Below are 21,159 nucleotides of genomic sequence, written 5' to 3'. Positions count from 1 at the left end.
TATTTCCCAGGTGGTATCATTTATCAGTCCAAACAGGATCCATTGTTGTGGTACATGTATACATCTTCCGCCATTTGATGTATTGCACTATCTAGTTAAAAATCATAGGTGCAAGTTTTGTCTAGTCAATCTGATCCCACATGCTTTCAGCATAGTTGATTTTGCTACAGTGCACTTTCTTTTCTAATCGAGTACAGACTGCACCTTGGATGTGTTGTGTTGTTTCAATCTAAAACATGTCTCTGAGTTGTAAAATTTCCAGTGCAACGTGAGCCGTTGTTTTATAATACTCGAAGAACCTACTTACATGGCACAATTACATGATCCAAAATAAATTTTCTGCTAAACAAACAAGCAGATTACATCTGTAGCTATAGATTCTCAAAAAAAAAAAATGTGAAGAACATAATGTTTTGAATAGATTAGGCAAAAAAAAATGTTAAGGCACCGATCCATGCTCGACACCGGACCTTGATTCAAGTCGGATGTTTGCTTTTGGCGGTGTTGCACGGATCCATGCTTGACACCTGGCTCAACCTGAAAATAAAGGTTAAGGCACGACCAGCCCCAACTCCATATTTACCAGTAATTGTGATTCGGATAAGTTTTAACTTTGCCGTAATCAAAGATTAACAGCATCACAAACCAAAGCATTGTGGTGTGAAACGGTATACACATTGCCAACAGAAGTCACTCCATATTACAATGAAAAGAGAGAGAGAGAGATGATTACAAGAGCAAGGTCTTTCAACAATTCAAAACATTCTCATGCAGAGAGAGAGAGAGAGAGAGAGAGAGAGAGAGATGATTACAAGAGCAAGGTCTTTCAACAATTCAAAACCTTCTCATGCAAATAATAGTAGTACTACTAATAGAAGCTTTGCAGCATTACAATAAAGGCGTAGTCAGAATATGTTACAGGACAGTTATGCATTGAGCTTATTGTGCGGATAGCCTTCACTATTCTTTCTCTTTCCTTTATGGGCTTACCAATGTGGAAGATCTGTTCGTTGAAATGTCACAACTCTATTCATTCAACTACCAATGTGAATCCATCAATACTACTTTTCACTTCAACTGAACAATATTCCAAGTGCCTTCCTTCTATTGCAAGATATATAGCTCTTGTTTGGATATCAAGAAGCATCCTACAACGTTACCAGGTTCCATTATAAACTGTTCATGAAAGGTACCCATCTTCTTCTGCATGATATTCTCACGAGTAAACTCATCAAACCTTGGCATGCCCTCAACTTGTACACCATTTCCGCATACGAGGAAGTGGTTTCCAATTATAAAGGACCCAGACACACGAATGGCAAATCCATCCTTTCCATGAGAACAACATTGAAGATTTTCAACAACATGTACCAACCTCTCCTGGAACCCATTGCCAATCAATGTCTTTCTGATAATTGATAACTTTGTGAAAATACCACTTGCACCCACATACACATTGTCTAAGAAACTAGCAATTGAAGAAAGAAGGGTTAGTAAACTTTATTATCACTTGCACCCCCCCCCCCCCCCCCCCACACACACACACACACACAAATGAAAGATTGTCAAGTGTTTGTTAAGAATCAACGATTTTTTTCTTTTTAACCAGAATTGTCAAAAAAATGGAAAAAGATTGGTAAGTTTGTTATGAATTAATGAGTTTTTCCTTCTTCTGGTAGCCAAGCTGGGGACGCTCCAGGTAAGATTTGGTTAAGAAAATGTTAAGATAGTTGTTGAGTTGCCTATCCAGCTATCTTGTTTGACCAAGGGGATTGGTGACAAACCTTATGATTGTGAAACAAATGTGCTTTTATGATTGACATAGTGCCACTAAGTTTCATCAATAGTTCCAAAAGCATGGCAACATAAGACATGGAAAACCATTTCCAGCTGAGATCCCAAGCATCAGACATCTGGGACTATGTCAATAACGAGCCGGGTCAAGTTGACCTTGTCATATACGCCACTAAAAGACCTGACAAACCTCCAAACCATTCTCACCATGTTCACGCATTGTTTTTTAGGCTGCAGACTTCTTAGGCAAACTGCAGTAGGTCAATTCTTCAGGTCTTTGACAAAAAAATTTGCATAGACCAATGCTAACGGGCTACAAGCTGATTTTTTTATATTGGTTTTGCAAAAAATGGTGGTTTGCCCCATCATAAAAATAAATAAATAATAAACCTTAAGCATCTTAAAAATACTTGGAACAAAAATTTTCAGGATGAAGTCCATTGAACAAACACAGAAGTTGGAAGGATACCTCAAAGTTGAAGTTTCACTGTACAGAGCTTTTGCATGTTGCCAAAACTCATCAGATCCATCAAATAACATGTAGTAATGGATTGTGAGCATCTATTTAAGTGTATCAGACCGAAGGTTAGCTACAATGGTATCACTGGAATGAATAAGGAAGAACATCAAAGGATAAAGGAACTCACATCTGCTAAATCCCTCAACCTCTGTGTGGGGTCAAAAATGCTTCGAGCATATGCTGCTAGGTCTACCTTTGAGCTCTCATATTTCCTAATAAATGGATGTGACAGGAGCTGCACCAAATTTCAGGCAATCAATCTATCAGCCATTATTGCAGTCGATCACTAACTGCAAAATAATCAGAAGAGATAATCCGGTTATTATAAGAAAATAAAAAATTATGTTTAACAGTAGTGGTCAAAGTTTGAATCATTAATCCATATTAACCAGTTGATTGTTTCACTAGTCTATAAAAGCATATGGCACTAGTGTGCTTGACTGTGCTCTTTTTTTTTGCCATTCAGCAAGTGCTAGATAGTGTACAGTCTTCAATAGTTCTTTAATATTCTGAAGGCATTACTGTCATTTTCAATTATCTTTTTATATTTGTAATTGGAAAATATTTGGTATTTGTATGGCCAATTTCCCTTATATTTTGTTAAAAAAAATTACCCTCTTGTGATTTGTAATAAACTCCCAATTTGGCACAAAGCAGCGCTTTTGGGGTTTTATATATGTTATATACAGCAATCGGGCTCTTAGTGTGCATGTAACATTATTAATATTGGTATTTTTCTTATTACATTTTGGACACCACACTAAAATGGTCATTGAGTATATTGTGTGCACCTTCTAAATGCTCGCAAACAACAAATAGTCAACCTAGATCCTGACTTAACACACCCAACTACACACTTTTTTATCCACTAAAATCATCCAAAATGGTACTAAATTCTTTATAGATCATACTTGGATCCTTACCCACCTGTAATGTGATACTCCATGCAAGAGAAACAAAAAGACAAGGAACAAATGAATTTTTCTTATTAGCATCTGTTAAAAATAAATGTACATATATATATATAGTCATATAGAATGTAACTAGGATTAGAATTTTATTTTCTTAGTTGTTATTGAACTAGTCAACATTTTGACTAGTTAAAACAATAGTCGTTGGAGTCCCAACGGCTCTATTTAGAGTTGCTGGGACTCCAACAAGTCTCTATAAGTCTTCTCCTTTGTGTATAAATATGGGGCAAAGACCCCACTCCATGTATGACTTTAAGCATGTGTTATGATCAATAAAAACACTCTTTTTTCTCTCTTGTTGTTCTTGAACCCATTTAGTGCGTGTTTGTGAGTGAACCCTTTTGTGGTTCTTTGAGTGTTCATTATGGTATTTTGGTGGAACTCTTTTGAGTATCCATTGCTGGTGACTTAGTGAATATCTTTGAAGGAACTCATTTCCTTACAGCAACGTCAAAAATCATATTTCATGAACTATTTCTATATGCTATGATTATATGGAAAGGTTCTCCATACAATTACAATGGAAACTAAGGTTTATGTTCAGCATTGTGAATGCACACATCGAGCAGCAGCTTTAGATGATGATCATAAAGATGCAAGGAATCCTTGACACGATTCACAAGAGAACTTGTCTACACAGTCTAATGCCAAAATTCACTCAGATCTGGACACAAATTCCATAAATAGCTGCATCAACCTAACCTTATGCATGCATAACACCTGCCCAATCTAAGCATCAGGCATATTGATCATAACCCTGACAAATCATGGGATGCAGAACACAAATAGTCATGCTTCCTCACTAAATAATGGCAGATTACTGGTTTTGATGTGCAGCCATCAAAGCGAGTGTTTGAAATCAGATTTGCAACACATTCCTAGCAACCTAAAGATGTGTACTTATGCTTTTTAACTGTTCATACATATAGGAGCATAAAATTGGGAAAATGCTAACAGAAACTAATTGCATAATGCATATGCATAAATAAACATATATGCATAAAATGTATGAATATATGTGTTTGTGTGTGTGTTTGTATGGAATGAAATTCTAGAACCTGCTCAGCCGTTGACCTAGCATCTGCATCCTTCTGCAAGCAAGCATTAATAAACGAGCAAAACTCTGGAGAAAATGACTCTTTGGAAGGTGAAGGTGAAGGGTCGTCTAAGATCTACAATATGCACATCAACCTTACAGTAAGTTGTCACATATATCGACACATCCACGACGCACAAATGAAAAAGTTTTTTGCAAGTATTTGAATGGCACAGGATGACACCTGTAGCATGAGATTGACAGGGCCTTCTGTTGCTGTGTATGGAAACTCCCCGGTTCCACACTCAAATATAGCCAGCCCAAGGCTCCAAATATCTGCTGGGTAAGAGTAGTTCTCGGTCCGAATTCTCTCCGGTGACATGTATGTAACGGTGCCAACAAAAGTAGCACACTGACATAGGTCACATTCAAATTCATGTCAGAGATGCTGCTGTATTACACTATTTACCAGGGTGGCAAACGCTACAGAAAAGTTCAAACTATAGGAGTTACTAAAATGCAGATGAGCTTGCCAAATTATTGTTGTGAACAGTGCATTTAACAAACATATACCATTGCAACTGAATTTTCCAAACCAGCGCTTATACCAAAATCTGTTATCTTTGGCTCCCCCTTGAGATTAATAAGCAGATTTGCAGGTTTTATGTCCCTGTGGACTAGATGTCGAACTCCGTGAAGATAGCTCAGCCCCTGTGATAACAGTTAACCCTTAAATTTATAAATAAATGGCATGCTGATAAATAATTTTCAAGACACTATAACCACCATAATAAATAGAAAAAACATAAAGAATAATCTTACATGCAAGAGTTTCTGAACCATAGATGCAAGAACTGGCTCAGGTATAGAATTTTGCACTCTTAAAACATCTGCAAGTGATCCTCCATCCATGTACTCTAAAGCAATGCTGATTTGTCCTGAGTCTGGAGTATAAAATGCTCCATGAAATTCCACCAGACCCTGAGCACGAGGTGCCTCACACAAGGTCCTTATCTCATTAAGCAGTTGCTGCCTTTTGTCCTTGAAAATAAGAGTGACATGAGGAGATATTAGAAGAAGCCAAAGAAGAATTCAGATTAAAATGAAAATGACATCCATATTCTATACACCAGAAGACACCAAAAGTAAGAAGAACATCAGATTTATAAAACTTGATTTCCTCTAATATTCTATAAATGAAAGCCTGAGGCGATAATAAAATACTTGCTCGGCAACTGAAACAGCATTTTGAAGTAAAAAAATGAAGTTTGTTCACATTGAAACTATGAATCCGTATTCACATAATTTAGTCATTCTGAGATTCTTTTCAGGGAAGTAAAACTCAGTACGAGTGCAATATTTTCAAATACCCTATGAAATATGGATCAGAACTAGCTAAGATGACATAATAAAATGGTAATGACACCGTCCTCTGGAACTACAACAGGTTATGGAGGTATAACCAGTGACTTTTAGGATGAGGACCACAGCATTAATTTGAAGGTGCTTAGACACCTACCTGGGGGTAGTTACAAGCAAATTGATGTTGTGTGGCAGTGAGCGAGTACATATACATAGCTATGCATGCAGGCATATATAAATATACATATGAATGGATACATAAGTATATAAAGACATGCATATATGATTATGTATGTGTATATGTACATATGTACATGCATATGAACCAATATTTTATGCATGTACATGCATGTGTGAACACATGCATACATTATGTAAGTATGAATAACTTAAATTGTCAAATATCACATATTACAGACAGATAAACAAAAAATATTTGGTTGCACAAAATTCAGCTAACAATAATATATGCTCAGTCAATAATCATAAAATTTGCTGTAAACAAACTCAAGTGAAACTAAGAAATAGTGCATTTTGCAAGCCAGATTCCATGTCAAATGGTCATGCTCCAGTTCAAATGCCACGCGTGCAACTCCCATAAAGAGAGAAAAAAGAACTTCGTCCAACATCCAGAATCTTGATCCGGATCGTCAAAAACATCAGATGAATCACCCATAAACACAGAGGCAAATGGAACACATTAACAGAGTCCACTCCTATGGAGAAGATTTATGAACATAAGTTTTTGGTTGCATGGTTGAAGAAAACAAAATGCCAGCATGAAAAGCTGATGGAAATGTTTAACTGAAGCCAGGATATGAACCTTCTCGAAGACATTAATCTTCTTTAGTGCTAGTATCCGATGAACAGGTATGTGGATAGCCCTTTGGACAATGCTGCTTGCACCACATCCAATTGCTCCAAACACCCGCATTTCATGTGAAGCGCAGCGGTATGTCTTTTCATTGGTATCTGCTTCATGAACTAGACCTGATGTTCTCTTTTGTAGCCCGAGCTCATTGATATTGTATACCCCACATGACCTACTTAACAGATTAACTGTCCCACCATCTGATACCTTCACATAAGGCAATCAGATATCAACAAAAATAAGATATACATTGGAATTCAATGTTCACAGCAAGAACTCTTATTCAAGAATTAGTTCAAATACTTAAAACCTCATAGACTAGATTAAAGAAAATGGAACAAAAAAAATTCTTGAAAGAAATTCTAAAATGCAAGACCAACACCAGCACAACAGTATTTCTGTTCTAATCTGTTTTGGTCAGTCAATTGTATTGCTTTCATAAATCCCAATAGCATCGAATTGCAGTTTTGTGAAAGGAGTATCTAATCATATATTTTATGAAAGAGGAGTATATGATAACCCTTTTTTTCTATAACAGGAGAAACCACCAGTTTTTAGGATCACAAGAGGAATTTGCGTACTGCCTCAGGATCCTCTGGTGTAAAAGCCTTGGGGTAGCTCTCCCCCAAATCTCACTGGGAAGAGGTGGATAATCACATTTATCCCTTAGCCATATAGGCAGGCCCGTGATGGACAGATTATAATCTTAATTGCTTGAGGAGTGTTTGAGATAAAACCACCTTTGACAGTGAATGCATCCAATGCCATTCTGAATCAATTCACTCTCAGCTTAAGAAATGAGAAAACGAAATCATGAAAGAAGAAAACAAGAGAATCCACATGCGGAACAACTTGCACAGTTGTATAGATCCAAGCACATAATAACCAATATATGCATTTTGTTTTAGTCAGCAGTAGTAGTAGAATGAATTACTTCAAATAAACACCATCAAATGGAAGAAATATTTTGCTTAGAACAATGGTCACAAAACACAAAATTAACAATGCATTCAAAATGCACAAAATAGTATGCACCATGTATGATTCACATGGACTCAATCCCAATCCAGATGGGAAGCCTTTGTTAGCATCAAATAGTGGCCCTAACTTCTTTTTAAGCTCTTCCAAGCCAGCCATAGAGGCAATGTTCAATTTTCCCTTAAGATGGCACTGAACAACATAATCTTCTTCCTAGCTCCATAGAACCCCACATGACTCTCATGGCACCTCCCTGCAGGAGCAAAAAAGCATAAAACATAAAATAAGAGAAAGCTAATCATTTCAATAACAGAAGCACAAAAGACAATAATTATGATATCAAACAATAAGCAAGTTTATTTTCCATGCACATGCTTTTTTGATCAAGCAAATTCAACGGGCACTATTCTAAAATGCTAGACATTTTATTGAGCAGGCACATAAACAATTAGAGAATGAACTAGATTGATACCATGAGCACAAAGAAATAACATTGAGATATGGCACCACAAGTGAGGCACTCTTTCAATTAATCATGAGCCTGTCCCACCAAAGAAGGAAATTGCTTGATAGTCTATATAAATAATCTTCACTGACACATGATCCATTGACCACCCACAATTAAGAGCTTCTCGTAACAAAGCCTATGTCCACAGAGATCATAATCTTCTTTCACGACAAACTTTAGAATCAGTTATAAAAAGAACAGCATCAATTAGAATTGAGCACTGTCAGGAAGCCATGCACTTAAATAATGCTCCACAATCTCATTTGGATCGGAGTTTTTCCCTTCTCTCTCACTTTGCCACAAATTAGTGTCCAACACAAATATTTCTAAATACCAAAATAGATTTCAACACAAGTAGTTTTTCTCATATAACCATGTCATATAAATAAGTGTCCTTCCAACTATATAACTCCAACACAGTCGCAAACCGTTTTACAGTAATTGTTCTGACCACCATTTTCCCCTTTATTTTTCTTTGCATGGCGTCCTCTTGAGTCAAGCCTTTTCTCATAAATAAGACTATAAATAAGGATAATTTGCCGCTGCAACAAGAATCACATTTCAACAACAATTAACTTAATATTGTACAAAATTCTAGCATTTCCATGCAGTTTAGAACAGCCATACCACAGAGCATAAAACCATGAAAGGCAGCCAATACTGAGGATCAGGATCAAATAAAAGCCAAATACTAAGGAAAACACGAGTTTCTATTAATGTATATATGGTTAATCCTGGAAAAAGGCAAAGGAATACCAATCAGCAATAGCAAAACGATTCCTTTATGCGAATCTCCTTACCCTCGACACTATAATTCCATTTTTTCTCCCGAACGGGGAAATCTAGATAAAACAAACTCCAGGTACTTATAAGTTCCTGATTTGATGACCTTACGGAAACAAAGTCCGACTAATTTTCTGCAGTGACTTAGTTTTCACAGTCTAACTCAACGTAAATTAAAATTCTCAACTAAGAATAAAACAAACTTCTCAAAATCGTGATGGAATCCACGATTCTTCACAGAAATTCACCAGTAAACAAAGAAGAGAAGAAGAAAAGGAGCAATTTTTCTAGATCCATCAGGAAAACAACAGATGCAGAAAAGAGGCTAGAAAACAGAGAAGGAGAAGAGATCAGGAACTCACAAAATGGAAAATCGAACGAACGAAAAGCCGTACGGGAGAACGACGAGCAGAATCATCACTGTTCTTCGTTCGTTTGTTCGCAAAGACCGTCCGGAATGGAGAAAAAGGTTGCGATTTTATCGAGAAAAACTCGGCAGTTTTAAAAAAGTAACGGTTAATTTCAAACAGTCAAAACGGATCGGATATGGGTCAGGTCATGCTTGACTTGACAGCACGTTTGAATACTGAAGAGTGGCTCCAGTTTCGGGTTTGAGTCTCACTCTTATGTTAGGGTAGAGTTCGTATCCAATTACCATTCAACTCCCTACTGGATCTGTTTAAAATCAGTGAAAATCTGGTGGATATCTTTGAGAAAGGGTAAAGTGGAATAGATAGATCTGACACCAACCGGATCCAACTACACCCAACCATGCCCTTCCAAATCAAGCTACAGTTTTCTGTCCGTCCATCAAGAAAATGAACAGCATCTAGGGTTGTCAATGGGTTTTGTTTGACCTGGATGCAACCGGTTTCGAACCCTATAGGGTCAAGGTTTGGTTGTAAAGAAGAGTCCCAATTAGAGTCCAGGTCAGACCTAAAGATTCCCATTAGTATATGGAGCCAAGTATGGTTTTGTAATTTTCAGAAGTAGCCTAACCCATTTATTAAACGGGTCAAACGGGTTGACGGATTGGTATACCCCTAACACGAACACGACCCGTTTAATAAACGGGTTAGGTGGGTCGACCCGTTTACGACACGAACCCGTTTAAGCCAAACCCTAACCCGGCTAAGAAGCGGGTTGGCGGGTCGGGTCAGATTTTGCCATCCCTAGGTTTAGGTAGTGTTAAGGTTTGGATTATCGAAAAAGAAAGTCAAGAAAACACTATGTGTTAACATAATGAAGAAAGAAAAGATATATCTTAATAGATTGGTCTTTTCTTACTCTCCACCTGATTCTCTTCCGGGGGGATTGTAAGGGGGTTTTCAATTTCCGCTATCGTCGGTGAATCAGAGATGAGACAGTTGTTGCATGTTTTTAAGGAGGATCGATCCATGCAATTTTTAATATCACCGCTCTCCGCAGTCCAAAAATGAATAGGGAGGGGGTAACAAAAGTAATTGCATGGGTCATGCAACCAACCCTAAAAATTATCTATGTTGCTAAAAAAGAGAATTTTTATACATGGAAAGATTGGTCTCTAGGTTGGTCACCCTATGCTTCAATGAGTTTTTCTTGCTAGCCAACCTAGGCTATTATCGGTATAGGCAAAATATATGGTAGTTAGTATTAAGATGATGCTAATTTGTGAAAATCGAGTGAGAAACTAGAAGAAATTAAAACTAAAATAAGACTAGCGAGTTAGAACCCACTATATTTATAATTTATTTTTTACTGAGTTGTAGACTCACTCCCTTTAATTATTACAGTTGTAGATTCTATGTGACTTAAGAGACAAGACTTGATGTTAGGACGTTGCCAGCCTTCATGAGGACGTAGGTGACCTCATCTTTCAGCAAAGCAATTTTTCTTTTTTTTCTTTTGTTTATTGAACTTGAGAGGCGATGCCTCATTTGAATGATATAGCTTTTAAGACTTTTGTGAGATTTTCTTTATTTGAATTTAAATGATAATGTTTATTTAAAAAAAATTTATTGTCATATTTTTTGTGCGCTACTTTGATATTTTTCTCTCGAAAGTGATACCCACAAACCTGAACTCCAGAAGTCTCAGTTCAGGGTGTTATACTTTTTCACAAGTTCTCTCACATAGAATGGTGATGGGTGTAGAGGGTGGAGGTTCAACAACATTATGGTCATGATAGGAGGAAAAAAAATTTATGAAAGATTAATCTTTAGGGATCTAGATCCATGCACAAGGCTAGTTGAATCAGAGTGATCTAGATTGAGAGGGCTTGCCTTAGTCACATATCAGTGGTTTCTGCTCTAGTAAGATTAATTGAAGGGTGGTCGAATCCGAATGCTTGTTTGCCTCGACCATCATCGAGGAGCATTCATGCCAGGAGGCTTGCCGCTCCTTGAGCATGAGAGTCCAACCTTTTGCAAAGGGAGACCCCTACATCGAATAGGGTTGTCACACAGTCATCGAAAGCAACTTTAGGTGGCAACGACAACCTCACATGATGAAGGATAGGGTGTCAAAGCCAAAACGGATGAGGGTACATGAGATAAACTTTGCACTGCATGGCAACCAATATTTGTAGTGCAGGTTGTTAAGGCAAGTGACCAGCGAAGACAGAGCAAGTCGTGATGGGGGAAGAAGAGGATGGGGAGCTAAAGTGGTGATAAGCACATAGGGGTGGAATGAGGCTATTAAGATTTGGTTGGTGGTCTTGATGGGAGGGGGATAAGTTAGTTTCCAACCTCAACGCCTGATTCATAGAACTAGCATGGACAAAAGGAATTCTTTGCACCTCTTAGAGATGTGGGATGCAAAAAACAGAGGAAGGTTGGTGTTGGGTCATAATGGTTGGAAACTATCTAACGACACACAAAACAGAAGGTGCTTGAAAACCCTGAGTATGAGGTATAGAAGTAACAATATTTGACCTACCAAGGTGTCATAAGCCAATCTATGTGAACACTCAAATGTGACAGTGACCTGGGAAGTAGTCTTTGACCCGACGTATAAGGAGAAGGAGAAAATAGATCGTAAAGAGGTAGGAAGAGCCATGAAAACTGAGACAAAATCAACATGTACTATCGGGTTGATGATACAGTCCATAACAATGAACTAACCCCCCAGCCCTTTGGCAATGTTGTTGAAGATGCCAATAGTCCAAAATTTGGTACCTAAACCATGAAGGTGCAGCCAACATGGTGATAGCCCCTCAGCACTATAGAGAGGTGGAGCCCCTAGGGTCTATAATTGAATGTGAACTAAGGCACCAAGAAAGCTCTAACAACCTTCTAGCAGCCGAAGAAAGCCATTATGACACTCCAATGTCACCAATAACTCCTTGGACTTAAACATAGAGAAGGAAGACTTGTTGTGGAGATGCTAGCCAGTCGCCAATTCTGAGAAAAAGGTTGTTGCATTGAAACTCTTCTGACTATAGTGTATTGCTTTGCCTGCACATAAGCTTCCTTAAACTCTTTCGAGACATGAATTTCAAGCTTTATGTCTACAATAGGAGGAGGGAATGTTTAGCTGAGTCCAAGGTGAGGTGATCTTCTGACCTGAAGGCTTGAAAAGAACAAGGAGGGTTGCTGGTATGAAAAAGGCTAGTGAATGAAGGACAAAATGGTGGGTAGGAGCATGGAGAGGGGGCAAGTAGGCTAGCGTAAGAAGGGAGGGGTGGGAAGTCCAACAAGCAAGATAATGTGGGGGGCAGGGGGGGGCTAAAGTTGAGGAGAAATGAAAGTGGGGCACGAGGCAAAGAGAGGGACAAGTAGTTATGTGATCAAGAGATGCAGACGTGAAAGTGGGATGGGAAGAGGAAGGGGTGCAATAGGAAAGATAATCATAAGAGAATGCATTTTTGAGAAGGAAATGAGAAGTGGTGATGGTAGAGGGACCACGCGAAGGAGAAATCCATTTAACTTGCATTAGGGCATGCTTGAGCGAGCTGAACTTAGAGAAAGAGAGAGACACCCAACTTTCACAGTCTCACACACATTCTTCTGACTACATATATATAGGAGATAGTTGCCTACTGCTAGACCATTAGGCTTCTTAACGAATTTTTCATGTTTTCTCAAGTTTGACCATGCACATGTGTTCTACATGCATGCTTTTATACGAATCAAGTCTTGGATCAGACAATTTTGATGTGGTAAGATTTTTATAAGGCTTTAAAATTGATCATTTACAATTTTTATAAATGTTCAGGCTGAAAAGTCACATTTTTCAAATTGACCAAGTTGAATGTTGTTGTAGGGTCATATTTGAGAAAAAACCTTGTTTGCTCATTGCAGGATCCTAACTTTGGTAGCACCTACTCCTATATATATATATATATATATATATATAGAAAGAGAGAGAGAGAAAAGATGAGAGAGACGCCCAAAAGAGCTGGTATGAAACCTTCTAAAGCAAAGGCTATGTCAGCTATAGATTTGGTTGTAATATATTGCTATACAAGTGATGATGAACAAAAATAATCCTGATTTTGAAATAAATGAGATTTTGTGATTTACATAGGATGAAAGTTGTTAAGTATCATATTGTTACATGTATTGGTCAGGCTCAATGTAAGATACATATCGTATTGTATCGTAAAAATCATAATTTTTTTAAAATTTTAAAAAAAAATCATAAAAAATTAAAAAAAATAGCAAAAATTCTAAAAAAAGCACAAACATGAAACAATGATGAATTGCACAAAATACAATAATAAAATAACATATGAAACATTTATGTTTTTATGAGTTGCATAAGACATCATCAAACATCAACCATCTCTCAAGAACAACGTAAAGTATTAATTAATCAAGAATATGTCATACGACTCATACTTTCATATTATATAAATAAAAAATACTATGACAATAGTTGCACTCGATTTTCAATCATTTTTCACTCATTACTGGAGTGTCTCATTGTCATGTCGGATCATTTGATGCAATCTTTGTTGGAGGAGTGTGAAGCCTGATTTCTACTTTGATATAAATCCCTATTTTTTTTAATCTAACTTCATGGTAAGTTGGCGAGGTTGTATGGGGGAAGCGCCCCTCGAAGAAAAATTTTTTGGAGGGTCATTTTATAATTTTACTCATAATAGAGATTTTTTTAACTTAATCCACTTCATTGAGTGAAAAAATGGTAGAAATGCACTCTAACTAGAGCAAACTACAAAAGCCCTCTCCTTTGCACATGGATCGGTCTCACAACTTATAAGGTGCAAATGAGAGAGTCGGCCCTCAAGAGGTCTTTAAAACCCCCAAAATTTTTATGATTCAGCCCTTTTTAAGCACGTCGACTATGTATACCATATGCACTCGTATATGAATGCGTATCATATCAATTTTCTTCATAATAATGACATGTACATTATGGTACGATACATACAACCTTATATGGGACCACTAATTCATCAATAGTTCTAAAGGTATGACAACATAATACATGGAAAAACATTTACAACTGAGTTTCTGAGTATCAAACATCGAAGATTATGTCAGTGATGAGCCCGATTCAAGTTGACCTTGTCAATACTTAAGGTCCTCCATTAAAATACCTGGCATACAACCTAATTATGCTCACCATGTTTACTCAGTGAATTCTCTGGGTCTTTGAAAAAAAAAACATATACCAATGCTAAAAGGTATTTTTATGAAGCTAAGAGGCTGCTTTTCTTATAGTTGATTTAATTCAGAACTCCAAAAAAGTCATGATTAAATGCTCATTAAAGGGGATACTTCGAGGGTTTTACACCTAGAAAAGTGGTGGTAAACACAAATTTCTCTTGGTGATCCTCAACGCTAGTGGCTGCCCCAAAATCAGCAAAAGGGAAAAAGAGTGGTTGAAAGATACTTGAAAGTTGAAGTTTCACGGTATAGAGATTTTGTGTGATGCCAAATCTCATCATATCCATCAAATGACACTAGAAAACTGGCCCATCCTTATGGACAGGTGAAGGATCATTTGAAACAGCACCCCGCAGGACACCGCGGATGTGCGAGACAGTCTCTGTCAAACAACGGATGCACGGATGTGCTATTCCATGTGTTCTGTTGGACGTTTTTTTTTGTACCCACTCCCCCCCCCCCCCGCGCGATGTGGGCAGGGACAGAGGGAGGCAGGCAGTATTCAAAAAAAAGAATTAAACAGTCTCGCGGGTCAGTGAGTCTTGGACAAGTGCTTTGTCATATCTGTTCTGAACACACTATTCTGTTCAACCTTGGACAGGCAGTCAAACATGCTGCAAGAATCACTTAAAAATATGATCTCTGGCATTTTAACTTACTCAATTCATAAAATTGGATCTCTTGGGTTAAAAGAAACAAAATAAATCATTTATCTTGTGCCCATATATTTTTAGGTACAAGTTTCTACATCTTTATATAAATTTGGCTATCAAAAGTTTATATTTATAATCAAAAGAAATGAATCATCGGAAGGAAATGAAAAGGCAGACCCAAGTAGTGGAAGGAGAGTGGACGGTGATGTTGGGATTCTAGTGATGTCTTAATATAGACCATGGGAGGGGCTGGATTGGTATCATGTCACTTGGGGAAACGCCCCTTCTAAATAGGGAAACTTATCTTTTGACTGTCACAAAGGTTTTTTCTCAACAGTCATGTCTCTTTCATTTTTATATATTTTTTATACTTATAGACACATAATTCCAACATCTCTCACTTAGACGTATGAGGCCAATAAAACTCACATGAAATATGACCCAGTGCTATCTGATCTTTTCAATTTTGGTCAAATAAGTTATATTTATGATTTAATTTTTTATTTATTTGTCTTTCTTTTGTGTCTCAGGTTTCATGCTACTTCGTGATAGACCACTGCATCAATTTGAAGGTGCGTAGGCACCATAGACTTGGGGATAGTTACAAGCAAATTGATGTTGTGTATCAATGAGAGAGTACAAAGACATAGCTATGCATGAAAGCATATATACATATGTAAAGACATGAATATATGCTTATGTCTATATATGTACATATGTACATGCATATGGACCAATATTTTATGCATGTACATGCATGTGTGAACACATGAAACACATGCATACATTATGTAGGTATCAATAACTTAAATTGTCAAATAGCCCATATTACAAACAGATAAAAAAAAAGTTGGTTGCACAAAATTCAGCCAACAAAAATGTATGCTCAGTCAATAATCATAAAATTTGTTGAAAACAAACTAAAATGAAACTGAGAAATAATGCATTTTGCAAGCCATATTGCATGTCAAATGGCCATGCTCCAGTTCAAATGCCATGTGTGCAACTCCCATAAAGAGAGTAAAAGAACTTTATCCTACATACAAATTCTTGATCATGATCCTTAAAAACATCAGATGAATCACCCACAAACACAAAGGCAAATGAAACACATTAACAAAGTCGACCACTCCTACAAAGAAGATTTATGAACATAAGTTTTCGGTTGCATGGTTGAAGAAAACAAAATCCCAGCATGAAAAGTTAATGGAAATAGTTAACTGAAGCCAGGATATGAACCTTCTCAAAGACATTAATCTTCTTTAGTGTTAGTATTCGATGAACCAGTATGTGGATAGATAGCCCTTTAGACAATGCGGCTTACACAACATCTAATCGTTCTAAACACTTGCATTTCATGTGAAGCACAACAATATGATAATATGTCTTTTCATTGGTATCTGCTTCATGAACTAAACCCTATGTTCTCTTTTGTAGCCAAAGCTCATTGAAATTGTATACCCCACTTGACGTACTTAATAGATGAACTGTCCCACCATCTGATACCTTCACGTAAGGTAATCAGATATCAGCAAAAATGATATATACATTGGAGTTCAATGCTCACAACAAGGAATCCAATTCAAGGATTAGTTCAAATACTTGAAACCTCATAGACTAGATTAGAGAAAATGGAAGACTAAAAAATCTTGATAAAAATCCTAAAATGCATGACCAACGTCAGCACAACAGTATTTCTGTTCTATTATGTTTTCATCCGTCAACTTTATTGCTTTCCTAAATCCCAAAACACAATATATAGAATCACCTTGTAGTTTTGTGAAAGGAATATCTAATCATATATTTTATGAAAGAGGAGTATATGATAACCCTTTTTTATATAACAGGAGAAACCACCAGTTTTTAGATCACCAAGAGGAATTTGCATTTATTGCCTCAGGATCCTCTTGTGTAAAACCCTCTAAGTATCTTTCTCCCAACCTTCTTCTTTTTCCTCCCCCCTGGGACACTGGGAAGAGGTGGATAATCACATTTCACTTTTATCCCTTAGCCATACGAGCAGGCCCATGATGGGCAGATTATAATCTTAATTGTTCGAGGAATGTTTTGAGATGAAACCACCTCTGACAGTGAACACATCCAATGTCATTATGAATAAATTCATTCTCAGATTAAGAAATAAGTATATGAAATCATGAAAGAAGAAAACAAGAGAATCCCCATGCTGCACAACTTGCACAATTGTATAGATCAGAGCACATAATAACCAGTATGCATTTTGTTTTAGCCAGCAGCAACAACATAGTGAATTACTTCAAATGAACAACATCAAATGGAAGAAATCTTTTGCTTAGAACAATGGTGACAAAACACATTAACAATTTACCAAAAATGCACAAAATAGCATGTACCATGTATGATTCACATGGACTCAAGCCCAATTCAAATGGGAAGCCTTTAGGCCCTAACTTCTTTTTAAGCTCTTCCAAGCCAGCTATAAAGCCAATGCTCAATTTTTCTTTAAGAGGGCATTGAACAACATAATCTTCTACTTAGCTCCAAATAACCCCACATGATTCTCATGGCACCTCGTTGTAGGAGCAAGAACACATAAAAAAAAAAGGTGAAAGCTAGTCATTTCAATAACAGAAGCAGAAAAAGCTATGTCACAGGGACTCGACCAACTGAGTGTCGCACCCGCGTGAACGCGACACTATGCGGGTGTGGCACCCAGTGTGGTCAATCTGACCCTGGGTGCGTTGACTGCACCCAGGGTCATTTATGTCCAACTTTTGGACTATATATATTTGACGCACCCCCACACCCAAGTTTTTTGAAAGTGCCGCACCCCCGCACCCATGTGACAGAGAAAAAGACAATTGGAAGATTTGATTATGAGATCAAACAATAACCAAGTTTATTTTTCGTGTACAAGCTTGGTTGATGAAGCAAATTCAATGAGCACTATTATACATTTTATTGAGCATGCACATAAACAATAAGAGAATGATAACAAAATCAAACAAAGTCCGACTAATTTTATGCAACGATAATTAGTTTTCACAGTCTTACTCAACAAAAGGTAAAATTCACAACTACGAATAAAACCAGTGATGGAATTAATGATTCTTCACATAACTTCACCAGTAAACAAAGAAGAGAAGAAGAAAAGGAACAATCTTTCTATAACTAATTCTTGATTTTTAGTTTTTTGAGTTTTTGGTGCAATATTTACTGTTGATTTTTTCATTGAATCTAAAAGCACATTTAACATAAAAAATGCTTAAACTAATACATGTTTTTTATAAAGGTCACATCCATGGGTTTAGATTAAACAAAAATATACATAGAAGTATATTTTCTAAAAGGGTTTGAGTCTGTTTGGGAGATAGTCTGTAAGAGACATCTCTCTCTCTCTCTATCTATATATATATATATATATATATATATATATATATATATATATATATATATATATATGAGAATATCTTCAACCCAAACATGATCGGACAAACGACGAACACACAATGTAAGCAAAAGGGCTTCCAGTGGCATCTTTGACTGATGGTAAAGACCTATTAAGCAAAAAAAATTACACTACCCATCTCTTTCTCTCTCCTCCCTATCTCTATATAGGGGCAGGTCGGGTTTGGTTGGACTCAGGTGAAACCCACATAAGATAAACCATACCCGGACTCGATAAAAACTACATTAACCAAACTGGGGTATGGTACATTGAAAAATTGCGGGAACTCGGGTTGGGCCTGGGTGTGATATAAAATTTCACAAACTATACTCGGATCTATGTATTAATCGGACCTCCAGACCCAGATCTTAATCGGGTCTTCTTATTTATCACCATACTCAGACCCTATTGGACTTGGTACAAGTCGGGTCCATGTAAAGCGGACCTCGTTGACACCCCTATATGTATTTTGCTTTGCTGGTTATTATATTCATAACAATGTCTGTCACGGGCCTATTTCCTTCAATGGGCCAGCGCGGCGCGATGGTCCTTCTTTACCGCCGCAAGCCTACTCGTCAGCTCGCTTGCCGGTCGCGGAAGCTTGTAATCAGAGTGCAAGAGAGCAAGAGAGAATAGAGGGAGAGAAATTGCAATCACAAGAAGCAATCACAACGAGGGTGAACAAAAGAAAGCTCAACGCATTTACTTCATTCACAATTTTGCCCGCAGGCTATTACAGTTCAAGTATACGGGCTGCCCCTTCGGGGTATTGATTCACCTGAACCGGGCAACTTACATTAGACTCAACAAAAGCAAAACAGACTCTAAGCGCAACTATACACTGTAAGTCGCAAGGGAACATGCTCCCCCCTTCAAATCATGCGCCGTCCTCGGCGCCATCTGTTTCGTGGTAAGCCCTGACTTCAGTCGGGTAGCGGCTGTTCATTCGAAATGCAGGCTCCTACGTTGGTTCCGCTGTTTCCTCCCACTGCACCAAGTATTTCTTTGCTTGCCCCAAGTAGTTGACCTTGTGGCGAAGGATCTGACTGAGGTGCTTCTCGGCCCGTTGTGCTGTCGGGGCCCTCTGCATGATGGGAGCGCGTTGCGGCACATTGCGTTCCGGGTCTCCATCATCTGGATGGAACTACTTGAGGTTGCACACGTGGAACACCGGGTGCACCTTGAAGTCTGGGGGCAACTCCAGCTTGTATGCCAGCTTGCCCACCTTCTTTGTGATGGTGAAGGGTCCCTCATACTTTCTGAGTAGTCCGCGGTGCCGCCCGCGGAAGATGCCTGTGCGACCAGGATATAACTTCACCAACACTTGGTCCCCAACTTGGAACCCTGCGGGCCGACGGTGTTTGTCCGTTCACTTCTTTATTCTCTTTGCCGCTTTGTGTAAGAATGCCTTCGCTAACTCATTTTGCTCGTGCCAGTCGCGAACAAACTGATAGGCGAATGATGGCCTTCCCTTTTTCTGTGTGGCAAGAGTGTGCGGGGTCAGTGGTTGCTGCCCTGTGGCTATCTCGAATGAACTGTGGCCTGAAGACTCGCTCTTCTCCAGATTATAACAAAATTGTGCCACATCAAGGTGCTTCACCCAATTTTTCTGATTGGCACTAACAAAGTGCCTAAGGTACTGCTCCAGGATCCCGTTGATACGCTCTGTCTGCCCATCTGTCTGCGGATGGAAGCTAGTTGAAAACAGCAACTCAGAGCCAAGTAGCCGAAATACTTCACGCCAGAACTTGCCCGTGAAGCGAGCATCACGATCACTCACAATGCTCTTTGGTATGCCCCAGTGCTTCACCACATGCTTTACGAACAACTCTGCAGGGCACTCCTTAGAAGCTGGGATGAAGGTGGCATACTTTGAGAAACGATCCACCACAACCAGAATAGAACTGAGGCCCTCTACCTTTGGCAGACTAACAATAAAGTCCATGGAGATGCTATCCCAAGGACGTTCTGAAATTGGTAGAGGCTCAAGGAGACCGACAGCCTTCTGGTTTGTCCCCTTATCCTGCTGGCAGATGAGGCATGTCCGCACATACCCCTCAACGTCGTCTCTCATCTGCGGCCAATAGTAGCCGCGCTCAAGGAGTGCTAAGGTCCGCTCCTGACCAGGATGTCCGGCCCATAGTGTATCATGGCACTCCTTGAGTAGCTCTCGGCGAAGGCTTCCCCACCGTGGTACAAAGATGCGTCTCCATTTTGTTACGAGGAGGCCATCTTGTAGCCAAAATCGCCGAGTCTTCCCTGCCTGCGCCAGACAAACAAGGTGTTGTGCGGTCGGATCCTGCTGCGTACCCTCGCGGATGCGGCTCAGCAATGCACCCTCCAAATGCACTTCAGAAGACTCCGCACGCGCAGCTGCCAGTTCAGCCCTATGGCTCAGAGCATCCGCCACAACATTGGTCTTTCCAACCTTGTACTCTAAGGCAAAGTCGAACTCAGCCAAAAACATCTGCCATCGAGCTTGTTTAGGCGTCAACTTCTTTTGTGTCTGAAAATAGCTCATGGCCACATTGTTCGTCTTGACGACGAACTCGACACCCAAAAGGTAGTGCCGCCAGGTCCTGAGGCAATACACAATGACGGTCATCTCACATTCGTGCACTGTGTAACGCCTCTCTGCATCCTT

At 38.6% G+C, this 21,159-nt stretch overlaps 1 protein-coding gene across 2 annotated transcripts; it reads right to left on the bottom strand.

The window, feature by feature from the left end:
- Positions 1–703: 703 nt before the first annotated feature.
- LOC149827162 (mitogen-activated protein kinase kinase 3-like) lies at positions 704–9,278 on the bottom strand. Of its 2 annotated transcripts, none has more exons than XM_090020245.1 (10): positions 9,186–9,278; positions 7,590–7,785; positions 6,507–6,761; positions 5,144–5,362; positions 4,895–5,032; positions 4,566–4,733; positions 4,344–4,457; positions 2,442–2,549; positions 2,264–2,355; positions 704–1,468 (listed from the first exon to the last, which is right to left on the bottom strand). In XM_090020245.1, exons 2-10 carry the CDS (start codon positions 7,689–7,691, stop codon positions 1,105–1,107), a joined length of 1,560 nt encoding a protein of 519 aa, XP_089876371.1. In that variant the 5' UTR covers positions 7,692–7,785; positions 9,186–9,278; the 3' UTR covers positions 704–1,104. The 2 variants fall into 2 exon arrangements, with proteins under 2 accessions (XP_089876371.1, XP_089876370.1); XM_090020244.1 differs by having other exon boundaries at positions 852–1,468; positions 6,489–6,761.
- Between the last annotated feature and the right edge of the window lie 11,881 nt (positions 9,279–21,159).

Source organism: Nuphar pumila, chromosome 10 (assembly GCF_984573655.1).
Source record: "Nuphar pumila chromosome 10, dmNupPumi1.hap1.1, whole genome shotgun sequence".
NCBI classification, from domain to species: Eukaryota; Viridiplantae; Streptophyta; class Magnoliopsida; order Nymphaeales; family Nymphaeaceae; genus Nuphar; species Nuphar pumila.
The sequence above is the reverse complement of the archived record's forward strand: the minus strand, read 5'-3'. Positions and strand labels throughout refer to the sequence as shown.